Source organism: Pipistrellus kuhlii, unplaced genomic scaffold (genome assembly GCF_014108245.1).
Source record: "Pipistrellus kuhlii isolate mPipKuh1 unplaced genomic scaffold, mPipKuh1.p scaffold_m20_p_3, whole genome shotgun sequence".
NCBI classification, from domain to species: domain Eukaryota; kingdom Metazoa; phylum Chordata; class Mammalia; order Chiroptera; family Vespertilionidae; genus Pipistrellus; species Pipistrellus kuhlii.
Genome location: NW_023425529.1, coordinates 14,411,684 through 14,433,340, shown reverse-complemented (window position 1 = coordinate 14,433,340; position 21,657 = coordinate 14,411,684). Strand labels below are relative to the sequence as shown.

Here is a 21,657-nt window from a genome sequence, read left to right as displayed (position 1 = left end):
GGTCCCAGGTTCGATTCTGGTCAAGGGCACATGCCTGAGCTGCAGGCTGGATGCCCAGTGCACGGTGTGCAGGAAGCGGCCAGTCAATGATTATCTATCATCATTGATGCTTCTATCTCTCTCTCTCCCTCCCCTTTCCTCTCTGAAATGAAATATATATATATATATATATATATATATATATATATATGTATAAAAAAAGTAACAAAGTGACTCTGTATACAAAATGCAACACACACACACACACACAGTAACTTTATATGAATTGAGAATGTCTAGCATAGAGGTTACAGACTGGCAGCTCAGAATTAATTGACAACTTTTATTAAGCTATTTCACCAAAAAATCTGAATTTATGTCTTTTTTTAAATCATAAAAGATAGCAAGCCCAAGCCCATATTCCCATGTGGTAACAGCCTCTAGCCCTGAGTAGAGGCTGCCTCTTCAGGGGTACAGATATCCCAATACACTGCAGTTCCACCTGGCAGGCTCACTACTAATTATCTGAATGTTTGATCCTTGATCCTACAGAGACATACATTGAGCTGTCAACAGAGGTCATTTCTGCACAGTGAGACTGAGAGGAAGACTTTCACTTTGAACATAGTATACTTTCCTATTTTAAAAATATTTTATAGTAGGCACAAGATTTTATAATAATAATTTTTAAACTACTGTTTAAGTAATTGCTGTTTAGCAAAGATAAATTCAACAAGAAAGGACCAAGTAAAGTGCCAAGTGAAGTAAAGAACTGAAATAAAGATTTATTAGATTAGTTGGCTAGTGGAGTCATCCAAACTGGATAATTCAATTCTCTCAACCCTCCTTCTTCAATAGTATATTTCAGACCCTCAAAGAAAATTATGGTTAGAGCATAATAAATGACCAGAAAAAAATGATAAATTGTAAAATGTTACCAAAATTTCAACAGGATCATCGAGTTTTCCCTTTGTAGGCCATGCCCATTCTCTTAGAATGTATCCATTTCTGCTGATCACCAGGCCTCCATCCTCATTAAACATCATTGATATTATTTGGCTGCAGAGAGAGAGAGAGAGAGAGAGAGACATGACTCATTTACAAGAAAACTTCATGTACTCACTGATTTGACCAAGGTGGTGGAAGTTACTAGATCACATCCGTCAAGAGGATAGGACTTCCTCCTATCACATTCTTGGAGGATGGTCACCTTGCCTCTACCTGAATATCTCTCTTGAAGAGAACATTGGTATATGCCTCTCATATGATCAATATTTCCCTTCTTTTACACACATCCCCTTCCATTTCAGGAATGGACCCTGCTAGCCATAATTATATACTATGTGGCCCTGCTGCCTTTGAGTCAAGGATGGACATTTGACCCAGAACTGTGTTCCAAATGGATGCAATAATATATACAAAAGCCCATGAGGAAAGTGATGAGCACAGTGTATTCAAAGGACTAAAAGAGAATCAATGTGGCTAGAGTCCAGAGTGGTGTACATGACGCTGGAGTGATTGGCAGGTAGGATCCAGATGTGCATGGCTTCCTTCTCCATATTATGACTTTTGTTGTAAGAGCAAAAAATTATAGAAGGGTTTAATAACAAAGCAAAAAAAGTGGCATGATCAAACAGATTGGTACATAACTAATGTAAATACCAAAGACCAGTTAAGAGCTCACAGAGGCAGTCCAGGAAAAAGGATGACATATTGGACTAGGGCAGGAGTGAGAGAGATGGCGGCACATTCATGGATTCAAGAATCAACTAGATTGGATAGATGGGTTTTGGGTGGTGAAAACTAGGATGTGGAAATTTTATCTTCCCCATACTTTAATACAAGTCTATTAATACAGCCTAGCATTTCATTAGCTTTTCTGTATGAGTAATATCACATTATGTGTTCATGTCTGAACCATCTTTGTGTCTTCTCTCTTCTCAGCACAGCACGTGGTACAGGGAGGGGCTTAACAAAAGTCTGAATTTTAGAAATAGAATGAATTCAGTTAAACAAGTACATATTGATATCTTTTATTTATTTATTTATTTATTTATTTATTATATATTTTATTGATTTTTTTTTACAGAGAGGAAGGGAGAGGGATAGAGAGAAACATCGATGAGAGAGAATCATTGATCATCTGCCTCTTGCACACCCCCTTCTGGGGATGTGCCCGCAACCAAGGTACATGCCCTTGACCAGAATCGAACCCGGGACCTTTCAGTTCGCAGGCTGACGCTCTATCCACTGAGCCAAACTGGTTTTGGTGCATATTGGTATCTTTTAGATGCAAGACTCTTCAGGCACTCTCAGGCATCTAGGGATGCCCAGAGCAAGGTGCTCTCTCTGCACTCGGGACAGTTTTGAATCTTGTGCTAATAATTATTTTGATAGATAACATTTATTGGGAGTCTACTGTGTACCAAGTCTTAAATACATGTTTTTAACAGGCCATTGTTGCTTACTGTTTACAAATCATTGTAGAGCCAGATGGTTAATGGTATTGAAACTGGCTCTTCCAGCCAAAACCGGTTTGGCTCAGTGGATAGAGCGTCAGCCTGGGGACTAAGATGTCCCGTGTTCGATTCTGGTCAAGGGCATGTACCTTGGTTGCGGGCACATCCCCAGCAGGGGGTGTGCAGGAGGCGGCTGATCGATGATTCTCTCTCATCGATGTTTCTAACTATCCCTCTTTCTTCTTCTCTGTAAAAAAAAAAATCAATAAAATATATTTTTAAAAAAGAAAATAAAAGAAACTGGCTCTTCCATTTCCCAATAGTATGAATGTGGACTATTTCTTACATTTCCTGTGGTTCGGTTTCTTTATCTTAAAAATGCCAAAAACAACAGCATCTACGTCACAGAGCTGTTTTGAGGACTAAATGAGCTAATACATATACAATATAACAGAGCCAGGCACCCTGTAAGTCCTTTAACAGTGTTGGCTTTTATTGACAATTCCATTTATAGGTATTATGAGCCCCACTTCCCAGCTGAGAAAATGGACTAAGGGAGGTTAGCAAATGGAGCACCTGCCACCTAATATAAAGTTCAACAGAGACTCACCATTTAATGGAACAATAGCAGTTCACAGTATAAAAGGGGTGCTTTTGGCATAACTGAGGAGCCCATAGTTCAACAGATAGGCTAAAAGAGTGAAGCAACCAAACTAGAGAAAAAAGAAATAGAAGCCCTGAGCCTTGGACACCTAGAATGCATTCCTTTCTTGAAGAGTGCACTCTTATACTCACCCTGGGCAGGCCACTTTCCAGCTGTTCTCATTCCTGTGAAGCATCTCAGGAAAGACCTTAGCCATCCACCGCTGCTCTGCAGTAAAAGTTCTAGCAGCAGCAACCGTCTACCTGCCTGTGTGGTCTTCCCTGTACAATGAATCCTTGCAAGAAGGATTCCCTGTCCACACCTCCATTTTATTCATCTTCCTGATGGTTCAAGTTGCTGAGCCTTTTTACCAAGACCCCCCCTTTGGTGGGGTGACAGATGCACAAGAGGAAGATCGGTTTAAAAGATCATTAATAGTGAAGTAATGAAATCCCTTTGGAGGCAGCTTTTTTGTTTTTTTGTCCTTTCTCTTTCCAAGCCTACAGTTCTGCTGAAAGCAGACAGTAGCCTCTGCCAAGGAATGGCCTGTGGTGCCAGGGTGAAATTACACAGGGCAGGACTTAGCAGTGAGGCTTAGCACTTTGGGCTGTGAAGTTCCCAAAATATCATTAGCAGATGGTGTTGTATTCATCTGCTTGGTTGCTATTATCAAAGAAGACAAAGAGAGAATGAGGAAGGCAATCACAGTGGGGAAGTTTTGTCTTTTTTTGTTCCATAGATATAATTCTCATCTTGGATATTTAATTTTATGCAATAAATAACCAAGGAAACAATTACAGTATAAACTAGACTCACTGGCAATATTAAAGTTTGATCAGGGCACTAAACATTCTGGTTTCTACCTAGCATCCACTCTCTATTCCTTTCTTTCTTTCTAACAAATTCCTGTTCATTCAGCTCTTCACCCCTCACTGAGTCCATCGCCATTTACAGGGGTAGATGCTGAATAATCAATCTATGAGCCGAGACCGATTTGGCTCAGTGGAAAGAGCATTGGTCTGCGGACTGAAAGGTCCCAGGTTCGATTCCTGTCAAGGGCATGTACATTGGTTTTGGGCACATCCCCAGTGAAGGGTGTGCAGGAGGCAGCTGGTCGATGTTTCTCTCTCATCAACGTTTCTAGCTCTCCATCCCTCTCTCTTCCTCTCTGTGGAAAATCAAAAAAATATATTAAAAAAAAAAAAAGGTTTATGAAATTCCCTTGGTTCAGGCGTGGGCCTGTGATTAAGTTGGCCTAAAGAAACTGAAAGATAGGACATATAGTTTATTTTTGAAAAACACCCCCCCTCCTCCTCTTTTACCCCACCAGAAGATATGAAAAGGAAGATGTAGTGAGTGTCTTTGGTGGCCATCATGGGAACATTTAAAGAATGAATGCTATGAATAGCTAAGGGGAGGGATTTAAAGAACCTGGGTCTTTGATGACATAATTGAGCCATAAATTATGCTATATCTAGAGTTCCTCCTATCTCCAATTTTAAATGGGATTTTTCTGTTACTTGCTATAGCAAAGCATTCTTTTTCTTAAATATATTTTTATTGATTTTGTACAGAGAGGAAGGGAGAGAGATAGAGAGCTAGAAACGTCGATGAGAGAGAGTCATCGATCAGCTGCCTCTTGCACACCCCCCACTGGGGATATGCCCGCAACCAAGGTATATGCCCTTGACCGGAATCGAACCCGGGACCTCTCAGTCCCCAAGCCGACGCTCTATCCATTGAGCCAAACCGGTTTCGGCAGCATTCTTTTTAAAAATATATATATTTTATTGATTTTTTACAGAGAGGAAGAGAGAGGGATAGAGAGTTAGAAATATCGATGAGAGAGAATCATCGATCAGCTGCCTCTTGCACACCCCCTACTGGGGACATGCCCGCAACCAAAGTACATGCCCTTGTCCGGAATCGAACCCAGGACTCCCAGTCCACAGGCCGACTCTCTATCCACTGAGCCAAACCAGTTTCGGCTAGCAAAGCATTCTAACTCTACTTTTAGCAAACAAATATTCTAACTGCTGTAACCCCTTTGATTAAATGTTTATGGCTGGCTCTCTTAAAATACTGTTTGTTCCAGCCTCTCCATCTACCCATTTTCAATAACCTGACATAAATATTCCTAAAAGTCTTGTTCACTCATTATTCAATTATTCAAGTACTTATTAAGCACTCACTGTATACCTGGCATGTTATTATGTCAGGGATAGAGTAGTAAACAAGACAGATGTGGTCTCTCCTATAAAGGAGCTCATATTCTAGTTGCACACACCCAGTATAGGGAAATTTAATTTTACATTAAGATTAGTACTGAGAATAAATAAATTAAGTCATCACTCGAGTAATAAAAAGGAAAGGATGGGGACTTAGAGTGTTGTCACAGGGGCCACTTGCTTCTTCGGAGGACAGAACTAAGACTTTCCTTCCTAACTGCAGGGTCTCCACACACCTCAGTGTCCACACTTTGTTGCTACTATTTGTACTGTCTCTGGTAGAATCTCCTTATCTTGCTTCTGGGAGTGCATTATAGGTAAGCATGAAATGTAAAGTATTTATTTAAATAAAAAGAAAGCCTCTAAATTGCTCATTGATTTACCTCCTTGCAGCTTTAGAGTTTGTGACATTTCTTGACCTTGCTAGTTATTTCATTAGATCTGTGCAAGATCTAATCATCTGGCTAAGTGCTTTAAGCAGACACAACTATGAACCCCAGGAACTATATCACTATTACTGTCGGTCATACTAAAACTGTTTCTTCTCTCAAGTATTATACATGACCTATAAGGATATGAACTAATGGTGAGAAACTTTTTTTGTACACTTTACATCCTTAGTATTTTTACATGTATCAGATAGGGGTGCTCCTTATTTTCCTTTGTACAGACAGCTGAAATAAAGCCCTGTGTCAATCTGCTATTTCAAAATAAAAATAAAAAATAAAAAAATAAAAAGGTGGTCAGAAAAGGTTTTTATTGGAAAACAGTCTGCAAGTTTCTCAAAAAGTAAAAAATAAAATAAAATAGTTATTATATGACTCAGCAATTCCACTCTTAGATATTTACCAAAAAAAAGTGAAAACGTATGTCCATATAAAACCTATATATTAATGTTCACAACATTATTCATAGAAACCAAGTGGAAACAACACAAAAGTTCATCAACGGATGAATGGAGAAACAAAAGGTGGTATAGCCACACAATGGAATATTATTTGGTCATAAAAAAGAACAAAGTGCTAATACATACTACAACATGGACCATGAAAGCTTTATGCTAAGTGGGAAAAAAAATATGTAGTCACAAAAGACCACATATTATTTCATTTATAGGAAATATCTGGAATAGACAAACCTATAAGGGCAGAAGGTAAATTAACAGTTGTCTAGGGTTATGGTGAGGGTTTGCAATAATGAGTGACTGTTAATTGGTTCACAAAGTGTGGGATTCTGTAGAATATTAAAGAGGAGCAGAAATCACAAAAGCTATATAAATACAGACTTCATAGTGTCTGAGCTTTATGAGCAGAAGATAAAAGGGAGAGAATTAAGATAAAAAGGAGTGATCAATCAGGTTGCAGGATATAGAAAAAAATTAGAGGATGACATAGACTTCCAGGTGAGAGTATAAGAATATCTAGACCAAAACCAGGAGAGAGAAGAGAATCAAGCTTTTTCATAGAAACTTTTGAGAGAAGGGATTGGTCGTTAACAGATTAATTCTAGTGTGATCCATCTTATATGTGTTTATACTTCTCAAATTCTACTATAATCGAGCAAAATAGAATTGAGGATGGAGAGAGGCAGAGATGGATGTGTGTGTGTGTGTAATAATCTAGATTCAGGTGTTGCTAATGTGATCAAATGCAAAAATTTTTTTAAATAAATAAATAATGACTGCAATAGTTTGCAGCTTCTCCCGAGAAGAGTAAGAGTCATTTCTCCATCTCCTGAATCTAGGTTTGGCTATGTGACTTGCTAGATCAGTGAATAATTAGCAAATATATCGCTCGAAGGGGCTGGAAAAGTGCTTATGAACTAGGATTCATCTTCACTATTGTTGCTTTTGGAACTCAGCCACCATGTGAAGAAGCCTGAGCAAGCCTGCCAGATACTGGAGACATGCTCCAGTTGCCCTGTTACTCTAGCCAAGTGACAGATATGTCTAACCCCAAAGCCCATATTCATAATCATACTATTACCATCATCACCACCATCACTATCATCATTATAGCATCTACTCTTGTTATTATTATTCATGTAGTATATACTCTCTCTCAACATGATAAGGGTTGAAAAGAGAAAAGAGCACATAGCAATTAGAGTATGAAAACTAACCAATGTTTTTCTCTATAATGGGACCTTGGTAAAGGTATACATCTTCTTTGAACCTCAGTTTCTTCAAGTGAGAATTAGACCTAACCATAGGGTTCCTGGGAAAAATAAAAACATGGAAAAGTTGCCCTAGCTGGTTTGGCTCAGTGGATAGAATGTTGGCCTGTGAACTGAAAGGTCTCAGGTTTGATTCTGGTCAAGGGCACATGACTTGGTTGTGGCCTCAATCCCCAGTGGGAGACTTGCAGGAGGCAGCCAATCCATGAATCACTTTCATCGTGGATATTTCTCTCTCTCTCTCTCCCTTTTCCTTCCTCTCTAAAATCAATAAAAATATATATTCTTTAAAAACACATATGGAAAAGTTATCTGTTTTTTTTAAAAATTGATTTCAGATAGGAAGATAGTGCCAGGAGAGAGATAGAAACATCAATGATAAGAGAGAATCATTGTTTGGCTGCCTCCTGCACACCTCCCCCACCACCTAACCCTCACTGGAGATCAAGCCCACAACCCAGGCATGGGCCCTGACCAGCCAGTGACATCCTGGCTCATAGGTCAATGCTCAACCACTGAGCCATGATGACCAGGCAAAAAGTTATCTGACTTTTTTTTTTTTTTAAGTGCTTTCTTGACTTCAAGTGATATATTTGCAGTTAATAAAGGGGATATGTTTTAAGCAAGCTCACCAGAAAAGTTTCCAAAGAATCTAACTTTAACAATCCCTTAAAAATCAAGTAAAATATATTTGTTCTTCATAAAAGAAATTGTTACTTTTCCACCTTGTCACAGAATATAATAGTGCCATAAAAACTACATAGTGTTTCCGATGCTTTCAAAACTGTTCAACTTCTAAGGTTGGGAGAGGAAAGTATGTACTTTCTCAGTCTTTGAAATGCTTCCAGACTCTGTCATCCTCTTTTCATCTCTACATCAAAGTTGGGAAAAGCTCTTCTCCTCCAAGGACAGGTATATACACGCCACTCACCAAGGCACTTTGCTGCCCCATTAATTTGCCTCTTTTTCTATTTGCATCTTGAGAATCAAGCATCCATCTTTTCTCTTAGCTTTTTGCTGACTTGCACTCTCTCAGCTGGCAAGCTGATGACACATTTTGACAGGTGGTTTGGCTCATAAAAACAGCCAACAAAAGGAATCAGGGAGAGGGGTTTCACCAGAAGCATGATCAGTGAACATAAAGTGCTGAACATGGTGGAAACACACAAACACATATTTATTAACTGGTTAAGAAAAAAGAAGGGAGTTCCTTGCTTTCTGGATGACCTAAATCCCAACTCCCAGGATCTTGTAATCAAGAGAAGTCAAAACATAGGGTATGGGAAAATATGTGTTTGGGATTCATTCAAAAAATTCAAATTCAGCAAATAGGTGAATTTGAAAAATTTTAAATTTCCAAGTATTTACACTGTTTATGTACACAATTTTTTTTAATGGGAATGTTATATAACTCAAACCACCAAGATATTCTGCTACCCTCATTGAGGCCTCTGGTGAACAGTGTATGAAAGTCAAGGAAAGGAGAAAATTCCCCAGTTGGCTCAAATAAAAAGATAAGCATGGAACAGACTGTGGAATTTCAGAGGGAAGTGGAGGAGGGTGGGTGGGTGGGAAGAAATCAACCAAAAAACATATATATATATATATATATATATATATATATATATATATATATATATATATATATATATAAAACCCATGGACACAGACAATAGGGTGGTGAAGGGTGGCGGGGATGGGGGAACTAGAAGAGGCCAATGGAGGGAGTGGGAGGAGACATATGTAATACTTTCAACAATAAAGATTTTTTTACAAAATAAAAAAGCCAAAATAAACTCACAGACACAAGACAAAGTAGAGAACAATAGTCAGAGAAGGCAGGGTTTCAAAACTAAAGGAGACCATGAGATCATACCCCTAAGAAATTTGCAGAAATTTTTAGGACATGCAACATTTAATGGGGTATGAAATGGGAGTCCTGTCAGTGTATCTAGTTCTTAAGGGGTCAAGCATATTCAGCTGACACCTAGCTCACCCATTATCAGCCTCCCTGTTTTAGCTCCCAACTTGTGCATTCTTGGGGGTCTTGCCTTCATATAGATCCCTCTATTCTTGAAAGCCATAGCATCTCTTCATGGATGGCACAATTGGATTCTTTGACACCCAATGTCTTTTGTCTTGTTCTGATTTGCAAGTTCATACACGGAATAGTCATGAACACATGTGTATGTTTCATTTTCCTTACCAGTTTCCCCAATTAGATTGACCAGTTAAAAGATTGCTTCCCTAACCTCTTCTCTGTTGGGATTTAGCTCTTTCTTTACCCCTTAGCTTACCCACAAGTTCTAGTTTGTCTGGAATCTCACGTACCCCTTAGGAAAAGAAATGCTACCGCATCCAAAAGGTGTAAAGGTCCCAAGGATAACTTGATCTGGCAAGTCACTGAATATGTTGGTGTACATGCCACCCCAAGGGAGGGCAGAATAGCTTTGACATACAGCTACCCGGCCAGATGGATAGATAAAATCAAGGTTAAGGAACTGATATTGATAAAACACACAATAATGATAATAATAATTAATGTTATTAATTCTTAGTCGATTTAATTATTTTAATTAGCCACTTACAGATAACACAATAGAAGTCCAGAGAGAGTGACTCAATCCCCCATAGTCACTGAGCATGATAGTACCAGGCTAGCACACAGGTTCCTTGACTACCAGTTGCATGTTCCTACTATACACTCATTTTAGACCTGAATTCTTTGAAATCAATTATGTGAATAACAACAGGTAAGTCTGGTCAGACTGGTCCAGTTTAATGGCAAAGTTGCTGGAAACCAAAGTTGCCCTTTGGTAACCAGCACTGCAGGGTGTGGTCATTCCAGCACATAGCAGGAGGACAAAAATCTCCCGACCTATGTCTTTGGATAGACAGGAGCAAAAGAAGGCTAAGGGATAATTGCAGATATGTGAACAATTTCAAAAAACCTAGCTGTACCAACCTCTACAAAACTAAGGTGGACTCTTGAGGTCTCTTTCATTTTGGATTTGTAAGAATTTATTACAATGCCCTCTTCTCTTTAAATTAGATTTTCTAGATGCTAAATCCTTAGGTGATCCTCTCTACTAATCAGGAAAATGCAAGGAAAACTCATTTTCTCAGAACCACAGGAGCACTCAGGTGCTTACCAAAAAGACTGGTTATAACCAGAGGTTTTTTTTATTTTGTTTTTTTAAATAGAAGTAAGTTTTTTAAACTGGAGAATTTATCTCAACCTTCTCTCCCAGCAAGAGGGAATGCAGACCCCTGGGAGAAAGGGACTGAATAAGCACAAGACATCAGATGTCCTTTCTGGAATTTTCTGATGAAACAGAAACACTCTACCTGTCAGCTTCTGCTACCATTCCTGGCCCCCTCCATCTTTCTTTCCCATTGGAATTTCACAAGGATATTAGATCATGGAGGAACCATCTATCAAGGCGTAATGGAACTTTTTCATCTCTGGGTCATCCCTTTGGACTGCTGGCATCTGAGGCCTCCCCTTCAGCAGCTCCAGCCAGAAATATTGAGAACCAAAGGGACTGTTGTCCACCACTGCCTCATCTTTAGGATCATTATAGTGGCGCAGAATAAGTTGTTTGTTGAATCCCTCTTCCTTCAGCTTAGCTTCTTCTGTTTTGCTATTCATAAGAAAAGAATTTGAGACTTGGTTAATTGTTTGGTCTTATCAAGGACTGGAGGATGGCCAATGGCTGTTCTAATGGTATTTATTTATTTATTTATTTATTTATTTATTTATTTATTTATAAAATATATTTTATTGATTTTTTACAGAGAGGAAGGGAGAGGTATAGAGAGCCAGAAACATCAACGAGAGAAAAACATCGACCAGCTGCCTCTTGCACACCCCTATTGGGGATGTGCCCGCAACCAATGTACATGCCCTTGACCGGAATCGAACCTGGGACCCTTCAGTCCCCATACCGACACTCTATCCACTGAGCCAAACCAGTTTCAGCTGGTTTTTATTTTTTATTTTTAATATTCATTTGAGGATATGTTCATTAATGAGAGAGAGAGAGAGAAACATCACTCAGTTGCCTCTGCTCAGACCAGAGATGGGACCTGTAATCTAGATATGTGACCTGACTGGAAATTGAACCCACAACCTTTTTGTGTTCAGGACAATGCTCCAACCAATGGAGTCACCCAGCCAGTGTTTAATGGGCTTCTTTTAAATCATAATATCTGGATTTTGAAACCCTTAGCTAAGCATTTATGGAGTGCCTGCCATTTTTAAAGAGTTATTGAGTACCCACTGTGTGTGAAGCACTATACCAGAGGCTGTAGGAACTGTAGGACCAGTAAGTAGCCTTTGTCCCCATAGGAGCAGTATGATGCAGCACAGGCTTTGGATAAGAACTGAGATGAATCCTGGCACTGCCACTTGGGACCACAGAAAGTAAGCCAAGTAATAAACTCAGAGCCTTGGTTTCTTCATCTCTAAAATATAGATAACAATACCTCACAGAATTGTAAGGAATCTCTGGTACATGCACGAACCCCAGTATTTAGCATGTACTCTATAAATACTAGTATTAGTTTTTATTACATTTTAATGGGGATTATACACATACATGTTTATTAATAATAAGTTGATAAAGAGGAAGAATAGGTGAATATGAAACAACCTAGCTTCTAGGTTTTAGACATAGACCCTGAAATTAAGGTAGCCTCTTAGAACATTCATTTAACCATCCACAAATATTCACTAGGTGTCTTCCACAGGCAAAACTTATGAGAAAGATGCTATCTATTTCCCTTCTAAAGAGAGCGCCCAAGTTAGGCAGCTGCATGGGAAAGCCAGGCTTCAGTGTATGCATATCCACTCCAAACTCTCTACTCGAATCTCTCCACTTCACAATACTATTCCCCACATTTCTAGTGTCGGGTGCTACAGGAACTGTGGGCACAGTATGAAATGGAAACCTGCCAGGGCTCTGTATCTGAGGGTCAGTCATGAAGCAGACCTTCTTAGTTCTTGCCCAGCTTCCCCCACACTCGTGTAAACAAGTAGCAGATAGCTGTTGGCAATATGCCAGTAGAAGCCTCCAGAGTCAGGCTGGCAAAGCAGAGGTCATACACTAACGAGACAGTCTTAGTTCTCTTGGAGACAGCACCACCTGCTTTATCTACATGGGCTTCTGGCTTGCTTTTACTCAGTAATCCCAGCAACCAAAAGTGGGCTGCTGGGCTTCTCTGTTATTAAAACAGATTGTGGGAGATCCAGGATCAAACTAGAGAATAATCAGAAGTGTCAGGAGTGTAACTAGGGGAAGGAGGAGCCACCTTCCCAGAGAAGAGTAAGCAGTTTGGACACTTCTAATAGCATCACAGAGTAGAACTCAAAACACACAAACAAGCCCTAGCTGGTTTTTCTTAGTGGATAGAGTGTTGGCCCTGGGACTGAAGGGTCCCTGGTTTGATTCAGGTCAAGGACACATACATCGGTTGCAGCTCCATCCCCGACCCAATGGTGGGCATGAAAGAGGCAACCAATTGATGTGTCTCTCTCACACTGATGTTTGATGTTCTCGCTCTGTCTTACCACCTCCCTTCCACTCTCTCTAAAAATCAATGGAAAAATATCCTTTGGGTGAGGACTAACCAAAATAAAAAATTAAACAAAAAAAATAAAAAACTCAAACACACAAACAAGCAAATCTCAGTAACAGCATAAAAGAATGTCTAAAGCTGCCCTCAGCAAGTCCTTTCAGATTTAGAGCAGATTCAAACAAGAATCCTTGATGTTTTTCATCTTAAGTTGCACTTGAAAATTCCTGAAATTGAGCTGGCATATCTCAAGGAGGGTATTGGAATATTTGAAAGATATGGTCTGTATGCCTTCACTTAACAGGTGAGTATGAGATCTGGGATGTGGGAAGAGTTAAGGTGAAAGAAAAGTTTTTAAAGATTTAAAAATAAGTAATTGAAAATAATACAGCTGATTAATAAAAGGTGGGAAAGGTTTAACAACCACACCATTGTTGAGCATTGGGAGTGGGCATCCTAGCAATCATCAAGACTCATTGATTCTTCCAAGATGCAGGTGGACACACTTCCCAATGAGCCTTGCAAGTAAGGAACCACAGCCAGGAGGGTGGCCAAGGATTAAACCTGCCACTGTGTATTTGGAAAATGGAAATGCTTAATGAACAACAGATTTCTTTCTTTCCCCCTGTCTCTTCTCTTGCTTTCCTCCTCCTGCTGCTCCTTCCTTTCTTTCTCATGTTCTCATGAAAACATACCCCACTGTCAAAAATGTGGTGAGTGGGCAAAATTACTGAACAATATGACAAAAGCAAAGCACTTATAGATTGCCATTCTTTTCCACACCAAAACACATGCATGCCTCTCCATTGATAAACATCAATGGTACAATATCAGTTTAACAACACAAAATTATAATCTACTGGAAACACGAGTCTAATTACTATTCTCCAACTCTAACCTTAACCATTCATTCAATGCCTAAACATGATTTTATTTTTCTGTGACTTTCCACAAATGAATTTTTTGGATTATTTTTAAAAGAAAGGTAAGAATGCCACTAAAGTGTAAATACTTATAATCATTGGGAGAAAAAAGGCACACTCGACCTCCTTACCAATAAGACCAAAAATTAAGATACAAAAGCTCCAGTGCAAAAAACCCCAACCAAAATATCTTGCATTCTATAAATGCCACATTAAATAAATAGTCAGAGTGGGCAGCTATAATTCAGGAAAGTTCCCCATTATCAGAGACATAGAAAGGGAGTGGACTGACAATTCTCGGGGGAAAGAGGTGTGTGGGGGGGGGGTCGGAAAAGACTGGACAAAAATCGTACACCTATGGATGAGGACAGTGGGGGTGGGTAAGAGAAGAGGGCAGGGTGGGAACTGGGTGGAGGGGAGCTATGGGGGGGGAAAAGAGTAACAAGTGTAATAATCTGAACAATAATGATTTATTTAAAAAGAAAATAAACAAACAAAAAACAAACCAATGGGGAAGCTCAGCTGTTATGGCTCAGTGGTTGAATGTTGACCTATGAACCAGGAAGTCACAGTCCAATTCCCGGTCAGGGGACATGCCGAGGTTGCAGGCTTTATCCCTGCAGGGGGCGTGCAAGAGGCAGCGAATTAATGATTCTCTCTCATCATTGATGTTTCTCTGACTTTATCTCCCTTCCTTTCCGAAATCAATTAAAAAAATATATATAAAAAAATTTAAACCTTAAAAATGGGGGGGAAATATTAAAACAAAGCATAGATAGCTATACAATAACAAAAGTTAAAACACTGACATCTTACCAAAGCCAGTTTGGCTCAGTGGTAGAGCGTTGGTCTGTGGACTGAAAGGTCCCGGGTTCGATTCCGGTCAAGGGCATGTACATTGGTTGCGGGCACATCCCCAGTGGAGGGTGTGCAGGGGGCAGCTGGTCGATGTTTCTCTCTCATCAACGTTTCTAGCTCTCTATCTCTCTCCCTTCCTCTCTGTAAAAAAAATCAATAAAATATATTTTAAAAACAAAACACTGACATCTTAATCATAAAATTAAAAGGAAATAAGTTGGAGAAATTAGTATTTATCACAAGTAACAAAAGATTAATATACTAAATACTTTAAAATCTTAAATGAACAGGTAAGAAAGACTCTAAAACCTTAGGGAGGAAAGGTACAGAGATTAAGAACGCCTGGTTATATGAAATGCTGGAAGAAATGTTTTTAAATGTCAAAAAATACTTCAAAAGTTAAACCTCTCCAATTAGTAAAGAAATAGACACTTAAGCGTATTCTTTGTCTATCAATTTATCAAGGTTGAATGGTCTTAAGAATTACATTCAGTGCTAAGAATGTTGAGATAGCCTCTTACATTTCTATGAAGGGCTAGCGGCATGATTTTTCTAGAAAGCAATTTGGCAGTAACTTTCTAGAACTTTAAAAATGTTTATATATTTCAACCAAGTCTCATTTCTAGGAATATAGCTTTAGGAAATAATAAAAGAATTGAATAAATGTAAATATTCAATAATAGTAGACTAGTTAAAAAAAAGTATGGAACATCCATGCAATGGACTTAATTCAAAGCAGCCATTCAAAATTTTATTTCTGAAGAATTTAACAGCATGGGAAAATGCTCATGTGATCAAAGAAAAAGCAGGACAAAAATGAGTTTCAAAAGATAGTATATAGCTTAACAGATAATATATAAACATGTAAAATACATAGCATTTAAATAGTACTTACTACATGTATGGTTGTGTATGTGTTTATATATGTAGTTAGACAAGGAGATGTATAGAGTCTATGTGACCCTGGACAAGTCATCCTAGCATCTTGCCTATTATATTCATAATATGAAAAGATACATGCACACACAAACCCTACTCTTCCAGGTAACTCATGGAAAAGCTGGAGGAAAATATGTCAAAATGGTAAAAACAACAACAACAAAAAAAAACACACAACGGTATTCCCTTATTGAAAAGGTTGTTTGTGTTTTCTTCATATGCTTTCCTAAATTTTTGAAAAATTTAAATACTAAGAATGAATCAAAATACACTCCTGCAACCAGTATGTGGTATTTTCACACAGAACTAAAGTAGAAACAAAGTGGGTAGACTTTGCAGTCAGGTGCAGCTGGGTTTCAGCCCTGGCTCTGTCTTTGTCTTGCTGTGTGACTGAACAAATTGCTACAATCTGTCACATTAGTTTTCTCATCTGTAAAATGGAGAAAATTGTACCTCTCTCCTGGAATGGTTTTAAGGAGTATAGATAACGTGTCAAGTGCTAGGTTGACTAACTAGCACAGAATATTTTGTCAATGCCTGTTATCGTTATTATCACCTCTTAATTTTTTAGTATATATTTTATTGATTTTTTTTTTACAGAGAGGAAGAGAGAGGGATAGAGAGTTAGAAACATTGATGAGAGAGAATTATCCACCAGCTGTCTCCTGCACATCCCCCACTGGGGATGTGCCTGAAACCAAGGTACATGCCCTTGACCGGAATTGAACCCGGGACCCTTCAGTCCGCAGGCCGACACTCTATGCACTGAGTCAAACCGGTTTCGGCCCACCTCCTAATTTTTTTATTTGTCCTCTGTTGATTGTTAACTTGCTGAAATGTTTAGTTTTCCAATTTACATAAAAACAGGGACTGATTGTTTCCTTAGAACAGTATTTTTCTCATAGTTGGCTTTTCTTTCCATGACTACTTCTTTTCCCCAACGTTGTTATACATGATCCTATACTGGTCAAGTGATAAGACTGATTGATAAGTCATAGACTTTTTCACTAGTTACCTGGAAGAGACAGGTTTGTGTGTGCATGTATCTTTTCGTATTATAAATACAATAGGCAAGGTGATAGGGTCACACAAACTCTATACCTCTCCTTGCCTATCTACTGTATCATATGCCTCATAAAAATATATGATTTTGAAGACTGCAGAGGGCTCCCTACATTTGAATTATGGTTTCTTGTAGCTTCTTCACAGCAATATCGAGGACTTTCTTCCATTTCAAAATTTCCAATTTTGAGTAAGGATAGTGAGCGATCCAACCTTTAAAAAAAAAAAAAAAGACATTGACACAAAAGGGATATTTATCTCAAAATTTACCCCAAGTCAGTACTCACTGGGTAAATCCTGCCCATCAGTCTACTAAAGCCTACTTGAAAAGGGAACCAAAACCCATTTATATTAAAGTATAAGTAATTATCAACTTAAGAATTACCTATCCTGAAGGAGATTTGCCCTGAAATGGGATCAGGACTTTAACTCCAAGGAATTAAACCCCTATAATGACGTTGGAAGTTATTAGAGGCCTTCCAAGAATCCCTACACACTCTGTAGACCTACAGATCAGGGTCCTCTGTTTCCCCGTGTCAGGAAAGAAGCCTGTGTATTAGAGAGAACACTTTATTGGTAGTCAATAGATTTGGGCCCTTTTCCTAACTATCCCACTAACCTGTTTAGGCACTCAACATCTGTGGAATTCAGATTTCTCATCTTCAAAATGAGAGAACTGAATGATATGATCTCTAAGATCTTTCAATTCTAATGTTCTCCCCTTGTAAAATTCTACCCTTGTAGTGAACATATGGAAAAATTCACAGATTCCTTCAAGGAATTTGGAAGAGAAAACCTTGCATTTTCTTTATTCCATCCTGCCAAGTCCAGTGCATTCAATAAACTAGTAAATTACAAATGGAAGAAAAATTTAAAAGTGAAGATATGAAGGGGGTGGAAGGCACAGAATCTTACCACACCAGCACTGTTATTGTTTTGATGTAGCTTCTTCCAAATACTGATTATTCTGTCTTCAGATCTTTTTCCTTAACCACAAACTCTTCATTTGGCCATAACTCCAGGGGAAATTTGAAGCAGGACATTGTATCTCTTCTCTGCTTTTGTCCTCTATTCCTCTATTCCCAACCCTAACCTTTAGTTAAGGGCAGGATTTCTTCTATTTCAAAACAATGGATTTACTTGACTTTTCTTATTTTGAAGTATCATCCCAAACACATCCCATGGGATTCAAGTTGGGATGACAATAATACGTTCTAGCAACCCATGAACCAATGACCCAGGTTTGACCAGCCCAGGCCACCATGATTGCCCGTAGGGTGGGCACTTGACTCAAACAGAGTTAATCTGAGTCATTATTCAAAACTGAAATATGGACCTTGGGTGGTGATGGGAAGGAGAGCACTTTCTTCCTCAGCTGGAAGCACATGAACCCATGGCTGGCAGTGACCATCTTTACTATTAAACCCTATTTACTATTTACTATTAGGCATGGGCCTAACTATAGAATTCAACCAAGCAGAAGTGGAAAAGAACAAAGTATTTGCCAGTATGAGTCCCACATCCTTCCTTGAACACTGTTCCTGCAATTTTTCCTTTAATCTTCTGAGCTAGCCTCTACAACATGAGCAAATAATTCTCTTGTTGCTTAAACTCATGTGAGTTGGGTTCTTGTGGCTTACTGCCTAAAGATTCCAGGCTCATCCCCACAGGACCATGAGAACCATCCTAACTTTAGGCTGGGAGGACTGAACAAGCTTCACCACCGGATTCCTTAGGATTAGAGAATGTAAGTTTTTCTAGCCTCCCACTTTGAGATTTCAACCTCTGCCCTAAGGCCTTGCTCCTTGTTCACAGATTAACCAGTGGGCTGGTCACCACTTGCAATCTAATTGCTTGCTAGGGGATTTCCAGTCATTGGATTTTACCCATGTATTTGGATTCTTTGACATTTTCATGTAGAATTCTCTCGTTACCTTAAGATTTACTTCATTCCTATTTGCTGTTTTGCCATACCTACTGGCTTGTTCTTAGCATATGCATTTGGGTCTGGTTCCTCAATATCTGTCCCACCCCAGTGAGACAGTTGTAGTTTTAAATTTTGATCCCTCAACACATGAAATTCAGAAGTATAAATAAGCCGAAACTGGTTTGGCTCAGTGGATAGAGCGTCAGCCTGAGGACTGAAGGGTCCCAGGTTCGATTCCGGTCAAGGACATGTACCTTGGTTGCGGACCCATCCCCAGTGGGGGATGTGCAAGAGGCCCCTGATGGATGATTCTCTGTCATTGAAGTTTCTAACTCTCTATCCCTCTCTCTTCCTCTCTGTAAAAATTCAAATATATTAAAAAAAAAAAAAAAAAAAGAAGTATAAATAAGAGAATGGAGAGTTGTGGAAAGAACACTTATCCCTAGGCACATTATCTAATACCAGATCCTTTCAACTGTTTTTAAGGTTATTAGCTATGATAAAAAGACCACAAAAAGCAAATCTGTAAGATGTATGGCAGTCAGCCCCAACTCCTACTGATTCTCTGAGCCACAACCACTATGTTATGTTTGCGTCCCAAGGAATAGTAAGTTTCCCTTTTCCTAACAACCAATGTCTTACCCATTTTATAACTTCATTCAGGTATAGAGAGTATTCTTTCTAGATTTGGGCAACCATAAACTTTCATGGGCTGTCTCCTTTATAACAATTTAAGAATTCATTTTTGCCTATAACATGGAAGCCTTGGTTCCCAATCCAGAATGGTAGGTTTTTGCACTGGAAGGGCCCTGGATTGTTCTTCTAGGACATAAATGTCATTGTTACCTAAACTGGTTCCTCAAAATCATGAAGGAAAAACTCACAAGGTATAAAAGTAGAGAAACCAGGAGAGCTGGGTTAGATGAGGATATCTTTGAAAAGTTTGACTTCGAATCTATGATTGTGGTACTAAGAGGATGTCTGGGAGAAAGGTTTCAAATTCAGTGAATGGAAGTGATTCTCACTCGGGCTGCTCATCAAAATTGACCCTGATTTGGGTGGGTAAAGGGATCTTACCATTTTCTAAACAGAACTTGGATGACAATGAGAAGTGAATGACAAAAGGTAATTCGGTTTCATGGAGCATCTGGTAATACTGCTTTTGGCTGGTAAAAACTAGAGGAAAAAAAGAAGATGAAGAAAGGGGAAGAAGAAAAAGAGCATTTTGCTGGATTATCAACAAAAAGCCCATTTGTCAATGTTTTAATATTTTTATGAGGGTATTAGTTTGGTGAAGACCAAGGGAGGGAGAGGCAGGGGTGGGTGGAGATGGGCAGTGTATTTTAATGCTTTTCTTTAATTTAAAAAAAGAAAAGCATTAAAATACGCTAGAAGAAAATATTTGCAAAGCACATTTACAACAAAGGACTAATATCTAGAATGTATAACGAACTCTCAAAATTCAACAATAAGAAAGTAAACCCCCTATCCAGTTTGGCTCAGTGGATAGAGCATTGGCCCACAGACCAAAGGGTTCCAGGTTTGATTCTGGTCAAGGGCATGTACTTCTGTTGAGTTGCAGGCTCCTCCCCAACCAGGGAGCTGGTCAGGACACATGCAAGAGGCAACCAATCTATGTGTTTATCTCACATCGATATTCCCTCTGTCTTTCCCTCTCATTTCCACTCTCTCTAAAAAAATAATCAAAATAAAAAGAAAGCAAACAATCCAGTTAGAAAATGAGCAAAGACATAAAAGACATTTTACGAAGAGGATATATAGAAGACACATATTTCACATCATTAACCATTAGAGAAATGCAAATTAAAACCACAGTGAAGGATCTGGCTGGGTAATGCGTTGGTTAGAGTGCCATCCCAATACACCAATATTGCAGGTTTGATCCCATTAGGGCACATACAAGAATAAACCAATGAATGCACAAATAGGTGGAACAAGGCTATTGATGCAGTCATGATTCAAAATACTTGCATTACCACGCCGAAGCTGGTTTGGCTCAGTGGTAGAGCATCGGTCTGCGGACTGAAAGGTCCCAGATTCGATTCCAGTCAGGGGCATGTACATTGGTTGCGGGCACATCCCCGGTAGGGGGTGTGCAAGAGGCAGCTGGTCGATGTTTCTTTCTCATCCACGTTTCTAGCTCTCTATCTCTCTCCCTTCCTCTCTGTAAAAAAATCAATAAAATATATTCAAAATACTTGCATTAACACAAGGATCACTCATGTCCTTTTACAGCCAAGACTATATTCCTCCTGCCCCACCCCCTCTTTAACCCTGGCAACCACCAATGTGTATCCCATTTTAATATGTTTGTCATTTCAAGATTATATGAAATGAAATCATACATAATGTAACTTAATGTAATTGATCTCTTCTCTCTCTCTCTCTCTCTCTCTCTCTCTCTCTCTCTCTCCCTTCCCCTCTCAAAACCAATAAATAAATAAATAAAATAAGCATAAATAAAATCACACTGAAATATCATTACATGTCTATAAGAATGTCTAAAACAAAAAAAAGGTGATGATATCCACATATAGGCAAGGTTGTCACTCACACATTGCTGATAGAAATGTAAACAGTACAGCTTCTTTTTTTTAACATTTAAAAAAAATATATTTTATTGATTTTGTACAGAGAGGAAGGGAGAGAAATAGTTAGAAACATCCATGAGAGAGAGTCATCGATCAGCTGCCTCTTGCACTCCCCCTACTGGGGATATGCCCGCAACCAAGGTACATGCCCTTGACCAGAATCGAACCCGGGACCTTTCAGTCCCCAAGCCGACACTCTATCCATTGAGCCAAACCGGTTTCGGCAAAAAACAGCTTCTTGAAAAAAACAGTTTGGCATTTAACAGTTTGGCACT

The 21,657-nt window shown here is 39.0% G+C and overlaps 1 protein-coding gene across 2 annotated transcripts in view; it reads right to left on the bottom strand.

Annotated features, from left to right (window-relative positions):
• LOC118730649 (uncharacterized protein C3orf20 homolog) overlaps nucleotides 1-20,056 on the bottom strand; it is a 62,845-nt gene extending 42,789 nt beyond the window's left edge. For both annotated transcript variants that reach the window (XM_036458705.2, XM_045587650.1), the window contains exons 1-5: nucleotides 19,848-20,056; nucleotides 16,957-17,056; nucleotides 10,901-11,128; nucleotides 9,816-9,965; nucleotides 918-1,038 (exon numbers count right to left, since the gene is read on the bottom strand). In XM_036458705.2, coding sequence (XP_036314598.2) covers nucleotides 918-1,038; nucleotides 9,816-9,965; nucleotides 10,901-11,128; nucleotides 16,957-17,056; nucleotides 19,848-20,022 — 774 coding nt within the window. In that variant the 5' untranslated portion in view covers nucleotides 20,023-20,056. The remainder of the gene's footprint in view (nucleotides 1-917; nucleotides 1,039-9,815; nucleotides 9,966-10,900; nucleotides 11,129-16,956; nucleotides 17,057-19,847) is intronic.
• Nucleotides 20,057-21,657: the final 1,601 nt, after the last annotated feature.